This window comes from Oncorhynchus kisutch, unplaced genomic scaffold (assembly GCF_002021735.2).
Source record: "Oncorhynchus kisutch isolate 150728-3 unplaced genomic scaffold, Okis_V2 scaffold3840, whole genome shotgun sequence".
Lineage (NCBI taxonomy): Eukaryota > Metazoa > Chordata > Actinopteri > Salmoniformes > Salmonidae > Oncorhynchus > Oncorhynchus kisutch.
The window spans coordinates 204,417-221,697 of NW_022265785.1; the positions used below are offsets into that span (position 1 = coordinate 204,417).

General features: G+C 39.3%; 1 protein-coding gene across 1 annotated transcript; it reads left to right on the plus strand.

The window, feature by feature from the left end:
* Positions 1-13,647: 13,647 nt before the first annotated feature.
* Positions 13,648-16,337, plus strand: LOC116372011 (zinc finger protein 79-like; the record flags this gene model as incomplete). The annotated part of the gene is made up of 1 exon (XM_031821081.1): positions 13,648-16,337. A coding segment is annotated over one exon (861 nt), but the record flags the coding sequence as incomplete, so codon positions are not given.
* Between the last annotated feature and the right edge of the window lie 944 nt (positions 16,338-17,281).

The window sequence follows — 17,281 nt, forward strand, 5'->3', positions numbered from 1 at the left end:
AGCCTAATAAACTGCATGGGTTCCCAAGTCGTAGTGGGAGGACCACACAACATATCATCACGTGACTCCAAGTTAACTAAGATATTATCGTTATTAAATCAATATTTGCGCATAAAGGATTAATACCGCCACTTCTCGTTTATACATTTTTACTGACACAAAATTACCCCACCATGTCAAACGAAGTAACAAATCGTCTGTCGGCATTTAGAAAAGTGTACAGGCATATCCTGTTTCCATCAGCCCGGTCATTAGTTTGGAAATGGTTGGATCAATATCCACCTTCATGATATGGATGAAGCCTGATTTGGAATGTCTGAGTAGTTCTATATGATGTCATAATACACACCTCTGATAATCAAGTGATATTTGGAATGTCTGAGTAGTTCTATCTGATGTCATAATACACCCCTCTGATAATCAAGTGATGTTCACATGTGATGCATTTGCTCCATTGTTTACATTTAAGTTGGAGGCCCACTCTGATGATGTATGTCTTACATAGTGGGGCTTTAAAATAATAGTATGGTGACATCTTAGTGGGGCATAAACTCCTATAGCAACAATACACTGTGGCTTTGACTTCAAGAGAATGGGTGGTGGTGCTACTCTATAGGTAAAACTGTCCAGTATGAATGTTCAATACACACAATAGGTTGATCAGTAGCCAGTTAGCCAGCTGTACAGTCTAATACGAATGTTCAATACACACAATGGGTTGATCAGTAGGCAGTTAGCTGCTTATCCACACAGCTCGCTATCGCAGCTCGCTAACACAGCTCATATCAACAAAGTCAAAATGGACTCCAGGCATGGTAGTGGCAGCAGTGCACAACAACCACTGTTTACCCGAGCTTCCTGGGTGAAAAATAATTTGGCTATATAAAGAGGGCACGACAAAACCTATTCCCCCTCAGGAGACTGAAAAGGTTTGGCATGGGTCCTCAGATCACAACACAGGGCCAGACGGATTACCAGGACGTGTACTCCGAGCATGCGCTGACCAACTGGCAACTGTCTTCACTAACATGTTCAACCTCTCCCTGTCTGTAATACAATAAATAATACAATTACATCATAGGTACACTTCAACTATGACAGACAACCACTAGTCATGAGTGCACACGATTTGGTTTAATTTGAAGTGATCTATTTGAAGATATTTCTGTCAGAGTTTACATTGTAGGGGATAGGCTGGCTAGCCGGGTCCTCCATATTACTTCACAGCCTGTAAAAAAAACAATTCTGACATGACTTCGGCATTCTTTGGAATTCTGATCGGTTTTATGTACTGGAAAAATAGAAAAGAGAGGTGTAACTTTGCATTGGGACTTGTGATGCTATACTAATGCAGATCCATATGTTACATGTGGTTACATTTAGCTACCTTCACTTTAAGGGAGTTGTATGGCCACATTTAGATGTGAAAAAATAACAGACAGAGAAAACCATTTCTATTCTAACAGTATTTGGGTCATTCTTGAGCTCTGGTAATATTTTAGTCCCACTGACTGATTCTGTATATAAATTGAAATGTCCAGTATAAATGAATTGAAATAAATATAGAATTAATTTAAACCTTGTTATTACAATTCATTTTTACTAATTAATATTAAAATGAGAAGCGTAAACAGTGGAGAACAGCATACAAAAGAAGCAAGGAGAGGAACGGAGCACTGAGGAACTTGACCACTACATTCTAAACTTTCATTCATAGGCTACGTTGCTACCTCATGATGGGTATAGGGGAAATGTTAGTATCATGTAGTAGCCTAAACCTACCACTGTTACATGATGGGTATAGGGGAAATGTTAGTATCATGTAGCAGTCTAAACCTATCGCTGTTACATGATGGGTATAGGGGAAATGTTAGTATCATGTAGTAGTCTAAACCTATCGCTGTTACATGATGGGTATAGGGGAAATGTTAGTATCATGTAGTAGCCTAAACCTACCGCTGTTACATGAACGGAATATGAATGACAGTCATCTATTATGCTGTAATAGAAATAAGGCCATGAATAAACAAATCGTCCTGCCTCATCTTAAACGGCACTGACCACCACTGTTTGGGTGGTGGACCACTCTTTGTACACATGGGAAACTGTTGAGCTGAAAAACCCAGCAGCGTTGCAGTTCTTGACACAAACCGGGGCGCCTGGCACCTACTACCATACCCCATTCAAAGTAACTTAAATATTTTGTCTACCATGTCTCATGTCTCAAGGCTTAAAATTCCTTATTTAACCTGTCTCCCCCCTTCATCTACATGGATTGAAGTGGATTTAACTAGTGACATCAATAAGGGATCATAGCTTTAGCCTGGATTCATCTAGTCAGTCTAAGTCATGGAAGGAGCAGCTGTTCTTAATGTTTTGTAGACTCCGTGTATAGCACTACAGATAATCAAGTGCTATTTGCATGTGATGCATTTGCTCTGTTGTTTACAGTATGATTTGTATTGTATAGAGCGTTGCTTTAAGGGGAAAGTATGGTCACATCTAATAAAAACGAATGTGAAAAATGAACAGAGTAATAACACAAATGTGTTTTAACACACTACCTATTCGTAGAAGTATTTATTCATCATCCACATATTCATATTAAGCTTCTACGTCTGTGTACAGGAAAGTATCATTTGAAAGACGTAAGAAAAAATATATATGTTTATTGTTAAATTATTATGACGTTCTTTCCAATACAATAAGTGTCGTAACTATTGTTTCCAAACTGCGTTACCCACTCCAGCCAGCAGATGGCGATGGGCGTCTTTCAGGTGATGCTTCTTGCGTGACGTATAATGGACTGGACGGGACGCTTCTTCAGGAACAACAAGGCGCCAACTCTTACAACCACCTCGGTAGCCTGCTTGACAATAAAACTAAAAGATTGATTCTTTGGACCATGTTATTGTACATGAGCTAATCTCAGTGTTTTAGACAAATTTCGGTTGACGTATCTACTGGTGAACTTTAACCTAATGTGCTTGTTCAATTTGCAAACTTGTTAAAGATTGATACTGAGGTTAGCACTAGGCTAGTCGCTAATGCTAGCTAGCTAACATCCCTGACCATGAGCTCACTAAACTACTCCTCCCTTGCTAATGAAGAGGAGGTCTGCTGTACGGAGAAAGAATATTTCAGAGTGAAAAAGGAGGAAGAGGGGGCTGTTATAGTGAAAGAAGAGAAAGAACCTTTTAGAGAGGAAGAGGATGCTATCTTAATAAACGTGAAGGAGGAAGACGTTTTGGGAGTGAAAAAGGAGGAGACAGAAGATCCGATTGACACCAGTGAGTACTGTCTTAAAAACAGGGACACAAACTATGCAGTTGTTGAACTAATGTGGGGTTTTTAATGGGCATTCTTACTGTAGGAATTGTTAAATGGTCGATCTGCCATTGGTTCATATACTTTTGGGACTTTTCAATTAGATGTATTGAATTCTCCATGTGGTCGACATTAAAGTTCCCCTCATCTAGTATAACAGTCTTTTAAAATTCAATATTGGTGCATATGTTCTACTTAAAATGTAAAAAAGGCACCCATTTTGTGGAACAACCCTTTTACATTTGCATCACAAATATTTTTTTAGGAAATCATGATGAAAGTGGCCATTTTAGGCCCTTTTTAGACATATTCATGCCTCTTGTAAGACTGTGATTGCAATAGAAGATCATAAGTTTACCATCTGTTTGATGTTCTCATTCACACAGGAGAGAGACATGACTATGGTGGATCCTCTGCGGAGCCTCAACAACATCCTGATGCTGAAGAGGCAGAGAAGAGTCTCTCCAGATCAGAACACCAGATGGTACAGCTTGGTCTGGTCTAGCATACAGCTTGCTTTATCGGCTTGGGCTGGGTTTCTGTAGAGCACTTTATGACAACAGTGACATCAGCATCCATAATGATGTGCGTTTGTGTCCCCTCTTTATGGTTACCAGGACAACGCTAGCCCTTCCTCCCTCCCGGAGTCCATGTGTCGTGCCTCTCCCGGTCGCACCTTACTGCTGGGTATGAAGAGGTTGTCTGTGCTGCTGGTGGACTTCAGGAAAACAACGGGGCTGAGTGGAACTGTGAGAGGAGGAGAAGAGAAGAAAGGATCAGATTTCACTCATCAAAGTAAGTGCTGTAGTTTAGTTTGAACAAATACAATAGATCTGCCCACTGGTATCTGTTACCAGGACAACCAGTGGAGTTATGTTAGTTGACAGGAAGATAGACTGGTGTATATGGATGTAACACTGAAAAAGGATTCTGCCAATGAAAAGAGAGAAACCAATAGTCCATATAAAACCTTGATGAAAGTTAGCTTTAGAGAGAAAATGTCAAGATGATCCAATGTAAGGTGCGTGTTTTACAAAAACTTATCCTTGAAACATTATGGATATTACATTGCCTGTCCCAGTAAACCCCCATATCTTTACAAGACTGTTGAACAGGGAAACTAAACTCTAGACACTGTTAATTAATTAACTAATACTGAGGAAAGCTGTGATCCGGCTTATAGGGAAGGACATTCAATAAACACAGCACTTAAAAATGACTGATTGGCTGAGAGAAATTGATGATGATAAAAATATTGTTTAGGCTGTTGTGTTAGACTTCAGTGCGGCTTTTGACATTATCGATCATAGTCTGCTGCTGAAAAAAAATGTATGGCTTTACACCCCCTGCTATATTGTGGATAAAGAGCTTCTTTTTTAAAAAATAGGATTCTTTATTTAACAAGGCAAGTCAGTTAAGAACAAATTCTTATTTTCAATGACAACCCAACTGCCTTGTTCAGGGGCAGAAGGACAGAGTTTTACCTTGTCAGCTCGGGGATTCAATCCAGCAACATTTCGTTTACTGGCCTACCGCTCTAACCACTAGGTTACCTGCCGCCCCAGAGCTACCGGTCTAACAGAACACAGAGAGTGTTCTTTAATGGAAGCCTGTACAACACAAACAAGGTAGAATCAGGAATTCCCCAGGGCAGCTGTTTGGCACCTACCTTTTTCAATCTTTACCAACGACATTTGAGTAAAGCCAGTGTGTCTGTATGCGGATGACTCAACACTGTACACGTCAGCTACCACGGAAACTGAAATGACAGCAACACTTACAAAGAGCTGCAGTGAGTTTCAGAATGGGTGACAAGGAATAAGTTAGTCCTAAATATTTCAGATGACCTTAAATTACATGGCCTACTATGCTAATTCTATAGCGGTATTGTTAGAGGGTGGGTTAAGATAAAGTTTTGTTGGGGCGCCAGGTAGGTATTAACCCTAGTTATTCAAGTTAGTTGAATAGATAGAGTAGTGCTTCCAGACACATTCTAAACATGATGGAGTCTTAAAGGAGGACTGTAGCATCTAATGATGAAACATGATGGAGTCTTAAAGGAGGACTGTAGCATCTAATGATGAAACATTATGGTGTCTTAAAGGAGGACTGTAGCATCTAATGATGAAACATGATGGAGTCTTAAAGGAGGACTGTAGCATCTAATGATGAAACATTATGGTGTCTTAAAGGAGGACTGTAGCATCTAATGATGAAACATTATGGTGTCTTAAAGGAGGACTGTAGCATCTAATGATGAAACATTATGGTGTCTTAAAGGAGGACTGTAGCATCTAATGATGAAACATGATGGAGTCTTAAAGGAGGACTGTACCATCTAATGATGAAACATGATGGAGTCTTAAAGGAGGACTGTAGCATCTAATGATGAAACATGATGGAGTCTTAAAGGAGGACAGTAGCATCTAATGATGAAACATTATGGAGTCTTAAAGGAGGACTGTAGCATCTAATGATGAAACATGATGGAGTCTTAAAGGAGGACTGTAGCATCTAATGATGAAACATTATGGAGTCTTAAAGGAGAACTGTAGCATCTAATGATGAAACATTATGGAGTCTTAAAGGAGGACTGTAGCATCTAATGATGAAACATGATGGAGTCTTAAAGGAGGACTGTAGCATCTAATGATGAAACATGATGGAGTCTTAAAGGAGGACTGTAGCATCTAATGATGAAACATGATGGAGTCTTAAAGGAGGACTGTAGCATCTAATGATGAAACATTATGGAGTCTTAAAGGAGGACTGTAGCATCTAATGATGAAACATGATGGAGTCTTAAAGGAGGACTGTAGCATCTAATGATGAAACATGATGGAGTCTTAAAGGAGGACTGTAGCATCTAATGATGAAACATTATGGAGTCTTAAAGGAGGACTGTAGCATCTAATGATGAAACATTATGGAGTCTTAAAGGAGGACTGTAGCATCTAATGATGAAACATTATGGAGTCTTAAAGGAGGACTGTAGCATCTAATGATGAAACATTATGGACTCTTAAAGGACTGTAGCATCTAATGATGAAACATTATGGAGTCTTAAAGGAGGACTGTAGCATCTAATGATGAAACATTATGGAGTCTTAAAGGAGGACTGTAGCATCTAATGATGAAACATGATGGAGTCTTAAAGGAGGACTGTAGCATCTAATGATGAAACATGATGGAGTCTTAAAGGAGGACTGTAGCATCTAATGATGAAACATTATGGAGTCTTAAAGGAGGACTGAAGCATCTAATGATGAAACATTATGGAGTCTTAAAGGAGGACTGTAGCATCTAATGATGAAACATGATGGAGTCTTAAAGGAGGACTGTAGCATCTAATGATGAAACATTATGGAGTCTTAAAGGAGGACTGTAGCATCTAATGATGAAACATGATGGAGTCTTAAAGGAGGACTGTAGCATCTAATGATGAAACATGATGGAGTCTTAAAGGAGGACTGTAGCATCTAATGATGAAACATTATGGAGTCTTAAAGGAGGACTGTAGCATCTAATGATGAAACATGATGGAGTCTTAAAGGAGGACTGTAGCATCTAATGATGAAACATTATGGAGTCTTAAAGGAGGCCTGTAGCATCTAATGATGAAACATGATGGAGTCTTAAAGGAGGACTGTAGCATCTAATGATGAAACATGATGGAGTCTTAAAGGAGGACTGTAGCATCTAATGATGAAACATTATGGAGTCTTAAAGGAGGACTGAAGCATCTAATGATGAAACATTATGGAGTCTTAAAGGAGGACTGTAGCATCTAATGATGAAACATGATGGAGTCTTAAAGGAGGACTGTAACATCTAATGATGAAACATTATGGAGTCTTAAAGGAGGACTGTAGCATCTAATGATGAAACATGATGGAGTCTTAAAGGAGGCCTGTAGCATCTAATGATGAAACATGATGGAGTCTTAAAGGAGGACTGTAGCATCTAATGATGAAACATGATGGAGTCTTAAAGGAGGACTGTAGCATCTAATGATGAAACATTATGGAGTCTTAAAGGAGGACTGTAGCATCTAATGATGAAACATGATGGAGTCTTAAAGGAGGACTGTAGCATCTAATGATGAAACATGATGGAGTCTTAAAGGAGGACTGTAGCATCTAATGATGAAACATTATGGAGTCTTAAAGGAGGACTGTAGCATCTAATGATGAAACATTATGGGGTCTTAAAGGAGGACTGTAGCATCTAATGATGAAACATGATGGAGTCTTAAAGGAGGACTGTAGCATCTAATGATGAAACATGATGGAGTCTTAAAGGAGGACTGTAGCATCTAATGATGAAACATTATGGGGTCTTAAAGGAGGACTGTAGCATCTAATGATGAAACATGATGGAGTCTTAAAGGAGGACTGTAGCATCTAATGATGAAACATGATGGAGTCTTAAAGGAGGACTGTAGCATCTAATGATGAAACATGATGGAGTCTTAAAGGAGGACTGTAGCATCTAATGATGAAACATGATGGAGTCTTAAAGGAGGACTGTAGCATCTAATGATGAAACATGATGGAGTCTTAAAGGAGGACTGTAGCATCTAATGATGAAACATGATGGAGTCTTAAAGGAGGACTGTAGCATCTAATGATGAAACATGATGGAGTCTTAAAGGAGGACTGGAGCATCTAATGATGAAACATTATGGAGTCTTAAAGGAGGACTGTAGCATCTAATGATGAAACATGATGGAGTCTTAAAGGAGGACTGTAGCATCTAATGATGAAACATTATGGAGTCTTAAAGGAGGACTGTAGCATCTAATGATGAAACATTATGGAGTCTTAAAGGAGGACTGTAGCATCTAATGATGAAACATTATGGAGTCTTAAAGGAGGACTGGAGCATCTAATGATGAAACATGATGGAGTCTTAAAGGAGGACTGTAGCATCTAATGATGAAACATTATGGAGTCTTAAAGGAGGACTGTAGCATCTAATGATGAAACATTATGGAGTCTTAAAGGAGGACTGGAGCATCTAATGATGAAACATTATGGAGTCTTAAAGGAGGACTGTAGCATCTAATGATGAAACATTATGGAGTCTTAAAGGAGGACTGGAGCATCTAATGATGAAACATTATGGAGTCTTAAAGGAGGCCTGTAGCATCTAATGATGAAACATTATGGAGTCTTAAAGGAGGACTGTAGCATCTAATGATGAAACATTATGGAGTCTTAAAGGAGGACTGTAGCATCTAATGATGAAACATTATGGAGTCTTAAAGGAGGACTGTAGCATCTAATGATGAAACATTATGGAGTCTTAAAGGAGGACTGTACCATCTAATGATGAAACATGATGGAGTCTTAAAGGAGGACTGTAGCATCTAATGATGAAACATGATGGAGTCTTAAAGGAGGACTGTAGCATCTAATGATGAAACATTATGGAGTCTTAAAGGAGGACTGTAGCATCTAATGATGAAACATTATGGAGTCTTAAAGGAGGACTGTAGTATCTAATGATGAAACATTATGGAGTCTTAAAGGAGGACTGTAGCATCTAATGATGAAACATTATGGAGTCTTAAAGGAGGCCTGTAGCATCTAATGATGAAACATTATGGAGTCTTAAAGGAGGACTGTAGCATCTAATGATGAAACATTATGGAGTCTTAAAGGAGGACTGTAGCATCTAATGATGAAACATTATGGAGTCTTAAAGGAGGACTGTAGCATCTAATGATGAAACATTATGGAGTCTTAAAGGAGGACTGTAGCATCTAATGATGAAACATTATGGAGTCTTAAAGGAGGACTGTAGCATCTAATGATGAAACATGATGGAGTCTTAAAGGAGGACTGTAGCATCTAATGATGAAACATGATGGAGTCTTAAAGGAGAACTGTAGCATCTAATGATGAAACATTATGGAGGCTTAAAGGAGAGCTGTAGCATCTAATGATGAAACATTATGGAGTCTTAAAGGAGGACTGTAGCATCTAATGATGAAACATGATGGAGTCTTAAAGGAGGACTGTAGCATCTAATGATGAAACATGATGGAGTCTTAAAGGAGGACTGTAGCATCTAATGATGAAACATTATGGAGTCTTAAAGGAGGCCTGTAGCATCTAATGATGAAACATGATGGAGTCTTAAAGGAGGCCTGTAGCATCTAATGATGAAACATGATGGAGTCTTAAAGGAGGCCTGTAGCATCTAATGATGAAACATTATGGAGTCTTAAAGGAGGCCTGTAGCATCTAATGATGAAACATTATGGAGTCTTAAAGGAGGACTGTAGCATCTAATGATGAAACATGATGGAGTCTTAAAGGAGGCCTGTAGCATCTAATGATGAAACATGATGGAGTCTTAAAGGAGGACTGTAGCATCTAATGATGAAACATGATGGAGTCTTAAAGGAGGACTGTAGCATCTAATGATGAAACATTATGGAGTCTTAAAGGAGGACTGTAGCATCTAATGATGAAACATGATGGAGTCTTAAAGGAGGACTGTAGCATCTAATGATGAAACATTATGGAGTCTTAAAGGAGGACTGTAGCATCTAATGATGAAACATGATGGAGTCTTAAAGGAGGACTGTAGCATCTAATGATGAAACATTATGGAGTCTTAAAGGAGGACTGTAGCATCTAATGATGAAACATTATGGAGTCTTAAAGGAGGACTGTAGCATCTAATGATGAAACATTATGGAGTCTTAAAGGAGGCCTGTAGCATCTAATGATGAAACATGATGGAGTCTTAAAGGAGGACAGTAGTATCTAATGATGAAACATTATGGAGTCTTAAAGGAGGACTGTAGCATCTAATGATGAAACATTATGGAGTCTTAAAGGAGGCCTGTAGCATCTAATGATGAAACATTATGGAGTCTTAAAGGAGGCCTGTAGCATCTAATGATGAAACATGATGGAGTCTTAAAGGAGGACTGTAGCATCTAATGATGAAACATTATGGAGTCTTAAAGGAGGACTGTAGCATCTAATGATGAAACATTATGGAGTCTTAAAGGAGAACTGTAGCATCTAATGATGAAACATGATGGAGTCTTAAAGGAGGACTGTAGCATCTAATGATGAAACATGATGGAGTCTTAAAGGAGGACTGTAGCATCTAATGATGAAACATTATGGAGTCTTAAAGGAGGACTGTAGCATCTAATGATGAAACATTATGGAGTCTTAAAGGAGGACTGTAGCATCTAATGATGAAACATTATGGAGTCTTAAAGGAGGCCTGTAGCATCTAATGATGAAACATGATGGAGTCTTAAAGGAGGACAGTAGTATCTAATGATGAAACATTATGGAGTCTTAAAGGAGGACTGTAGCATCTAATGATGAAACATTATGGAGTCTTAAAGGAGGCCTGTAGCATCTAATGATGAAACATTATGGAGTCTTAAAGGAGGCCTGTAGCATCTAATGATGAAACATGATGGAGTCTTAAAGGAGGACTGTAGCATCTAATGATGAAACATTATGGGGTCTTAAAGGAGGACTGTAGCATCTAATGATGAAACATTATGGAGTCTTAAAGGAGGACTGTAGCATCTAATGATGAAACATGATGGAGTCTTAAAGGAGGACTGTAGCATCTAATGATGAAACATGATGGAGTCTTAAAGGAGAACTGTAGCATCTAATGATGAAACATGATGGAGTCTTAAAGGAGAACTGTAGCATCTAATGATGAAACATTATGGAGTCTTAAAGAAGGACTGTAGCATCTAATGATGAAACATGATGGAGTCTTAAAGGAGGACTGTAGCATCTAATGATGAAACATTATGGAGTCTTAAAGGAGGACTGTAGCATCTAATGATGAAACATGATGGAGTCTTAAAGGAGGACTGTAGCATCTAATGATGAAACATGATGGAGTCTTAAAGGAGGCCTGTAGCATCTAATGATGAAACATGATGGAGTCTTAAAGGAGGACTGTAGCATCTAATGATGAAACATGATGGAGTCTTAAAGGAGGACTGTAGCATCTAATGATGAAACATGATGGAGTCTTAAAGGAGGACTGTAGCATCTAATGATGAAACATGATGGAGTCTTAAAGGAGGACTGTAGCATCTAATGATGAATTACTATTTATATGACTATTTACCCAACATCCAGAAACTCGAAAAAAAACAGAAAAAAGGTGATTCCATACATTGAAACTAGTCCAGTGGATTTTTTCCCTCTCCCCCTCTCTCTCCCTGTAGTGCTGTACTGAAACAGCTGCTCTCTCCCTGTAGTGCTGTACTGAAACAGCTGCTCTCCCCCTCTCTCTCCCTGTAGTGCTGTACTGAAACAGCTGCTCTCCCTCTCTCTCCCTGTAGTGCTGTACTGAAACAGCTGCTTGTAGGCACTGCAGTACTTAATGCAGCTGGTGGCCACACCAGATATTTTATTTATTTTTATTTTACCTTTATTTAAAGTTAAGAACAAATTCTTATTTTCAATGACGGCCAGTGGGTTAACTGCCTGTTCAGGGGCAGAACGACAGATTTGTACCTTGTCAGCTCGGGGATATGAACTTGCAACCTTTCGGTTACTAGTCCAACTCTCTAACCACGAGGCTACCCTGGCACCCCAGATACTGACTGTTACTTTTGATTTTGACACCCCCCCCCCCCCCCCCCCCCCTTTGTTCAGGGACACATTATTCCATTTCAGTTAGTCACATGTCTGTGGAACTTGTTCAGTTTATGTAAGTTGTTGAATCTTATGTTCCAACAAATATTTACACATCTTAAGTTTGCTGAAAATAAACGTAGTTGACAGTGAGGGGACATTTCTTTTGTTTGCTGAGTTTAGATTGGCGAGGGGGGAAAACAATTTAATCAATTTTAGAATAATGCTGAAATGTAACAACATTTGGAAAAGGTGAAGGGGTCTGAATACTTAACGAATGCACTGTGTCTGTGTGTATACTGAACCAAAATATAAACAACCATTTCAACGATTTACAGTTCATATAAGTCAGTCATTGTAAATAAATAAATTAGGCCCTAATCTATGGACTTTACATGACTGAGGGGTGCAGCCATTGGTGGGCCCTTGAGGGCATAAGCCCACCCATTGCGGAGCCAGGCCCAGCCAATCAGAATTCGTTTTTCCCCACAAAAGGGCTTCATTACAAATAGAAATACTACTCGGGTGGCTGGTCTCAGATGCTGTGGAGATCCTGGGCTGGCGTCGTTATATGTGGTCTGTGGTTGTGAGGCCAGTTGGATGTACTGCCAAATTCTCTAAAATGAAGTTGTGAGGTGGCTTTTGGTAGAGAATTGAACATTCAATTATCTGGTAACCGCTCTAGTGGATATTCCTGCAGTCAGCATGCCGATTGCATGCTCCCTCAACTTGAGACACCTGTGGCATTGTGTTGTGTGACAAAACTGCACATTTTAGTGTGGCCTTTTATTCTCCCCAGCACAAGGTGCACCTGTGTAATGATCATGCTGTTTAATCTGCTTGATATGCCACACCTGTCAGGTTGATGGATTATCTTGGCAGAGAATAAATGTTAACTAACAGGGATATAAAAAATTCTGCAATCTTTTTTTTCTCAGCTCATTAAACATCTAACACTTCACATGTTGCGTTTTATAATTTGTTTATTGTAGTTACTATCAGTTTTAGGAACATCTTTCCAAATATTTCACATTATTTTTTACATTACCCAAAATATAACATCAGCGATAGTCAAAATGTTAAATCTGTGAACGTCTAAATAAGAAATTGGGCAACTAAAACAGCAGGTGTCGAACCCTTTCAACAACGGGGAGATTTTACTGATGTGCTTTGTGTCTTCAACGTAAAAACTGCATCAACTTCATGTCATTGTAAATAAAAACCTTTGACACTTATGAAATGCTTGTAATTATACTTCAGCATTCCATAGTAACATCTGACAAAAATATCTTAAGACACTGAAGCAGCAAACTTTGTGGAAATTAATATTTTTCATTCTCAAAACTTTTGGCCACTACTGTAGGTCGCATTCTGTATCATACAGCTATGAAAGTTATATATTTAGAACTACCTGCTCGATTGGAATCCAGTGACGTCTGTGTCTTGAGTGTCCTAGAACTGTTTCGTTTTTTGTGTTCTGACGAAAACAGAATGAATAAATAAGTAGTGTAAACATTGTCAGTAATTACCAGGAAACTCTACAACATTTGTTTTAAGATCACACTTAAGATTGTTAAAACTGGCCTAAGGTTATTGGGGGATCTGATTAGGATTTACCCTCGTAGCAAGGCCGTTTTATCATGTGGAGGTTTCATTCGGGTCTCTATTTTAAAAAACACTGTCTTTGGCAGGAGAAAAACCAGACTCAGAGGAACCAGAGCCAGGGACGTCCAAACCAGCAAGAAGACACCATTGTTCCCAGTGTGGAAAGGGTTGGAACCAGTTAAGCGAGCTTAAACGACACGAGAGAATACACAGAGGGGAGAAGCCTTACCACTGCTCCCAGTGTGGCAAGGGTGTTAACGATTTGGGGAAGCTGAAACGACATGAGAGAATACACACAGGGGAGAAGCCTTACCACTGCTCCCAGTGTGGAAGGGGTTTTAATGATTTGGGGAATCTGAAACGACATGAGAGAATACACAAAAGGCAGAAGCCTTACCACTGCTCCCAGTGTGGAAAGGGTTGTAAAGATTTGGGGAAGCTGAAACGACACGAGAGCATACACACAGGGGAGAAGCCTTACCACTGCTCCCAGTGTGGAAAGGGTTTTAATGATTTGGGGAGTCTGAAACGACACGAGAGAATGCACACAGAGGAGAAGCCTTACCACTGCTCCCAGTGTGGAAAGTGTTTCGCCTGGTCATGGAATCTGAAACAGCACGAGAGAATACACACAGGGGAGAAGCCTTACCAATGCTCCCAGTGTGGAAAGTTTTTAGTCTCGGCAAGGTATCTGAAACAGCATGAGAGAATACACACAGGGGAGAAGCCTTACCACTGCTCCCAGTGTGGCAAGTGTTTCGTCGGGGCAGGGGATCTGAAAAAACACGAAAGAATACATACAGGAGAGAAGCCTTACCACTGCTCCCACTGTGGCAAGTGTTTTAACCAGTTAGGGGCCTTGAAACAGCACGAGAGAATACACACAGGGGAGAAGCCTGCTCCCAGTGTGGCAAGTGTTTTAACCAGTTAGGGTCCCTGAAACAGCACCAGATAATACACACAGGGGAGATGCATTACCACTCCTCCCAGGATGCAAAGCTTTTGCCCATTTTGGAAGCCTGAAAGAACATGAGACACAGAGGAGAAGGCTTACAGAAGGTTCGATTTTGGGAAAACATATTACTCATAACAGTCACTTAAACGACATTAGAGAATCCACACAGGAGAGAGAAATTACTTCTCTTAGCGTGTATATTGATATTTCACATCTCATTGACTGACAACTCATCAGAGAACATACACAGTGCTCCCATTGTCTTATATTGTTGCCTTATAATGTGTTTACCTGTTTTTACCAGATGAAATTGCTTCTTCCAATTATTGATAAACATGTACCTGTTTAGAAACTGACTGTTAACTGTTAAGGCTCCATGGATTGATGAGGAATTTAAAAACTGTATGTTTGAAAGAGTTGGGGCCAAAGGAGTGGCTAATAAGTCTGGCTGCACATCTGGCTGGCTTACATACTGCAAATTGAGAAATTATGTGACCAAACTCAACAAAAATAATAAACTTATTAAGAAGCCAAGATCAATGATATAAAGAATGATGGAAAAAAACATCATGAAAGAAAAGCAGTGCAAGTTTTGAATTTTGTAAAGTTGGTGTGGGAGAGGTGGAACAATTGTTATCGATCAATAATGACAAACCTCCTGGCATTGACAACTTGGAAAGCTACTGAGGACAGTAGCTGACTCTATAGCCACTCCTATCTGACATATTTTTAACATGAGCCTAGAGGAAGGTCTTTGTTCTCAGGCCTGGAGGGAAGCCCAATTAATCCACTACCTAGTCATGTAAGACTGGAACATAGTATCAACAGGAACTCTTAGTTCCCTTTATCCATCTGTTACCTAAAATATAGTTTCAACACACAGACATCTGACTATGTACAGTTGACCTTTTCATGCACTTGCCAGGTGTCTACCACTGATTCTTTATCTCAAGCTAAAGCAAAACATGAATCATTGTACTTTTGTCATCACAGGTGTTCCTGTAATGTACAGATATCATCAAAGTTCTTACAAGTCAAATTACACACATCTCTGACACACACACTTATCCCACCAGACATGCCACTGGGGGTCTTTTCACAGTTCACAAGATTCCAGAACAAATTCAAGAAAGCGTACAGTATTATATAGGGCCCTTATTGCATGGAACTTCCTTCCATCTCATATTGCTCAAATAAACAGCAAACCTGGTTTCAAAAAACAGATAAAGCAACACCTCTCCCCTATTTGACCCAGGTAGTTTGTGTGTATGCATTGATATGGAGGCTACGTTTGCCTTATACAAAATGTATGTAGTTCTGCACTTGAGCTGTTCTTGTCTATTGATGTTCTGTATTATTGTCACGCCATAGAGAGGCTTTTTATTCTCTATTTTGGTTAGGCCAGGGGGTGACTCGGGTGGGAATTCCAGTTTCTTTATTTCTATGTTTTCTATTTCTTTGTTTTTGGCCGAGTGTGGTTCCCAATCGGAGGCAGCTGTCTATCGTTGTCTCTAATTGTGAATCATACTTAGGCAGCCTTTTTCCACCTGTGTTTTTTGGGTAGTTGTTTTCTGTATAGTTGATTTGCCTTACAGAACTGTTCATTGTTCTCTTTGTTATTTTGTTTGAGTGTTTTTTGATTAAATAAAAATCATGAACACTTACCACGCTGCGCTTTGGTCCATGCCTTCCGACGAGAGACATGACAATTATGTGTCATGTTTTGTGTTGACCGCAGGAGGGGTAGCTGCTGCTTTTGCAACAGCTAATGGGGATCCTAGTAAAATACCAAATAACAAACTCTGTTATTCTCTCTGAGCTCAGAAATAAAGAATCTTGGTTTGACTTGGACTCCAGCAGATCCTTATATTATAATATCCACTACAACTCACCCACAGATTGCTATTTCATGATTGTCTCAATAAAGAGTTCCTCATTCCACTTTCCTGTGGGTATTTACAAGCCTCCCACTGGTTGAATAAACTTTGTTTCCACGTCAAATTAAAAACATCCTTAACATTGATGAACCTTCACTATCTTCATCCCTAAACTAGCAACATTAACTATTGTCTATAGTTATTCTCAATGACATTCCTGGCCTTATGAAATCCTAGCTAAATACAATGTTCCCACCACAATAACATCTGCCAAACCATGTGATTTGAACAAAACAAATCCATGTGATGTTTGATCAATGTGGAAAACGGATTGGATTTGTAAAAATCCATCTACAAAAGGTATTGTTATTAATTTTCACACAACTGGTAACCAGTGACTGGTGACATTTAGTGTTTCACCCAATTTGCAACCAAAATCCGTTTCAAAGAAATGTAACGAGAAACTGAATGTTGAACTGAGGTCTTTGCCAAGTGGGCTGGTTTGAATAAGCGGCAGGTGTTGGATCAATATCCACATTAGTAGCTACATTGCCATGTAATTTGCGACAGATTTTCATGTGAATATTCTCAAATCTGCATAAAACAATATACGCATTTTCCCACCGGAAATGTTTGCATCAAACAGGTTTATTGCGGATAAAAGTCTTTGCGTGATGACGTAATGCACGGAAAAATGTTTTCCTGTTGAATTCCCATGTACTGAATGAAAAACGCAAGTTAAATGGGTTTCCATTGCATTTTCAACTCTACTGATGGTTTTGAAAAACCGTTGAGTTATATAGCAAAAGTCCTCTTGTCCCGTGCACTGTAGCCAACAGCTCACATATACAGTGCTGGTAGGCTACCTACAT